General features: G+C 47.8%; 1 protein-coding gene across 1 annotated transcript in view; it reads right to left on the bottom strand.

Annotated features, from left to right (window-relative positions):
* Positions 1–2,657, bottom strand: part of mterf1 (mitochondrial transcription termination factor 1) — a 3,511-nt gene extending 854 nt beyond the window's left edge. The window contains exons 1-2 of the mRNA XM_079591231.1: positions 2,512–2,657; positions 1–1,260 (exon numbers count right to left, since the gene is read on the bottom strand). The exon at positions 1–1,260 is cut by the window's left edge and continues 854 nt beyond it. Coding sequence (XP_079447357.1) covers positions 139–1,248 — 1,110 coding nt within the window. The 5' untranslated portion in view covers positions 1,249–1,260; positions 2,512–2,657 and the 3' untranslated portion in view covers positions 1–138. The remainder of the gene's footprint in view (positions 1,261–2,511) is intronic.

Raw genomic sequence — 2,657 nt, 5'->3', positions numbered from 1 at the left:
TTTGAAGTGATTTTAAGGGCCCAGAAAAGTCATATTATTAAGCCAGATCCTCTCACAGATAAAGTTACGAGTAAACACACATCTCTCTGCTTGAACGAAGACGTGCGTCTACAGTGGATCCGAGCGAGCGTCCGCTCTTTACTCCTCCCGTGACCCCAGCCTCGCTAATTTGGCGTTGAAGCGCTTCTTGCTGGAATCGAGCACGGCGATGCCGCTCTTCTGGAAGTCGTAGCCGAGCTGGTTGAGCCGGATCAGCCGCTGCCGGATGCTGACGAGGCTGAAGTCCAGGACCTTGGGCTTCAGCACCACCTGCTCCGCCCGGACCCCGGCCTCCAGCAGGCAGTCCAGCTTCTGGTTCAGGCGCTCCGAGGACATGAACAGCACGTAGGAGTAGTTCAGGATCATGGCCTTGAAGTGGTCGGCGCCGCACCCCAGCGACCCGAGCTTCCGGCGCAGGCTCTCCAGGTTCCTCTTCAGGCTCTCGTGCGACAGGTCCAGGATCTGAGCGCCGTGGCTCTGGAACAACCCCAGCGCCTCCGAGTTGCTCAGGTTCAGGTTGCGCTTAAGCAAGTCCACGTTAGCGCTGATCCGGTTGGTGCTTCGGATGAAGATGTAGAGGTTCCTGGAGATGATGGTTCTGGTGAAGGTCTGCGGGTCGTTCCCGCCGAGCCTCGCGCACACGTCCCGGAGCAGCTCCACCATGTTCTGGTTCAGCTCCACGCTGTTGGAGAAGGTCCGCGGCGCGGTGGTGAGCAGCCGGTGCAAGTCTTTCCTCGTGATTCCCAGAGACATCAGGAACACGATGTTCTGCTCCAGGTTTTTGTTGTCGCTGGAGCGGAAGAAGGACTCGGGAGAGCGCGTGAGGATGCCGACCACCTCGCGGTCGCTCTGGAAGACGTTCCTCCACAGCGTCCAGCGCTCCTCCAGGTGCGGGCAGGTGCGCGTGATGGACCGCGGGAAGCGGGAGATGATGCTGGCGATGGTCTCCGGCTCGGCTCCTTTGCTCCTCAGGAACAGCGCGAGGCCTTCCTCGTTGGTCAGGTGCCTCCGGAGCACGCCGGGCTGCCGGCGCCGGGCCGACTCCAGGTCCACTCCCATGCTGGACAGGTTCTCCACCAGAGACTCGTTCTCCGGGTTCTCCGGAGGAAGGCTGAGATCCGTGGGTTTGGAGCTGCAGAAGCGAGACGCCGCAGGAAGTGGGGGACATCTCCTGACGGACCACAGGAAGTAGAGGATCCTCTGTGCCATCACTGACCACGCCTGTTGATTGGAGAACACGATTAAATGTTAATAGACCGCAATCTAAATTCAAACACACTCGATCTTATTTCTAAATATGTCGACGATTCGAATATGTCTGTTAAACCTTTGACGAGTACGGTCACTCAAGAGATTAATTCAAAAACTCTGATTCGTCCAGTAATGAAACAAGTGAAGTCTTAATGAGTGAGTCATTGAATCATTCACTCAAGAGATTCATTCAAAAACGCTGATTCGTCCAGTAATGAAACAAGTGAAGTCTTAATGAGTGAGTCATTGAATCATTCACTCAAGAGATTCATTCAAAAACACTGATTCATCCAGTAATGAAACAAGTCAAGTCGTTATGAGTGAGTCATTGAATCGTTCACTCAGGAGATTCATTCAAAAACCATCCAGTAATGAAACAAGTGAAGTCTTTATGAGTGAGTCATTGAATCGTTCACTCATGAGATTCATTAAAAAACACTGATATTACTGGATACATCTAAAAAAAACAATCAATGCCTTGAAAGTATTTACTCTTTTTGTGAAGAAAAAGTACACACTTTTGAGTGCGTAGCAGAAGAATAGACAAGCTTTGGTATACACTAACACACCATACAATGTCTTAATATATTAATTATTTTCATGATCATGCACATTTTCCCCTCAAATTCTCATAAATTAATTCCACAAAACCAATTTTAATAGTTATAAATAATAATAGTAAACGGGTTTCTTCTTGCACAATAGCTTCTTGTTTGTTCTTTTTCATTTGCGGTGAAATAGTAAAACCCAGGACATGTTTTCGTAATATTCACCCAGATATAGTATAGAATGTAGAATCTTATCTAATAATTACATATATATCAGATCGTTTAATAAATCAAAGCGTTAAATAAATCAAAGACACAGCGGACAGTGACAGTACATGTCTATATTAACAATAATAAACTGTATACACATAAATCTGTTTTCAAAGCGCTTTCCCAGAGAAGAATCAGTCAAGCGACTCGCTGATGGAAACTAGAGCCACTGTGAAGAGAAAACCCATAACGAGGAGCTGAACGAGATCAAATAATGATCAGTGCTGAGGAAAAGTTGATATTAGTACGTTAGATATTAGATTAAAAACTCTCGACACAGATCTTCTTATTCATACATAAAGGTTTCTTATTGTAACATAATGCTTCATGATCACTGTTCACTGTCGTGTCTTTATAACTGCGAGCTGTTATTGAGAAGAAAACAACATTTATTATGACCTACCACATCATCTCAGCACATGACGGCTCTCTGTCGTGTTTCCTCGCGGAGTGTGTGTGTGTGTGTGTGTGTGTGTCGCGCCGCCTGCCGGTCTGGCGTGACAGCGACTCCACTGATCACCACACGGGGGCGCAGGACCTCCACTGTTC

This window comes from Phoxinus phoxinus, assembly GCF_949152265.1.
Source record: "Phoxinus phoxinus genome assembly, chromosome: 19".
NCBI lineage: Eukaryota > Metazoa > Chordata > Actinopteri > Cypriniformes > Leuciscidae > Phoxinus > Phoxinus phoxinus.
This window is presented reverse-complemented; position numbering and strand designations above follow the sequence as displayed.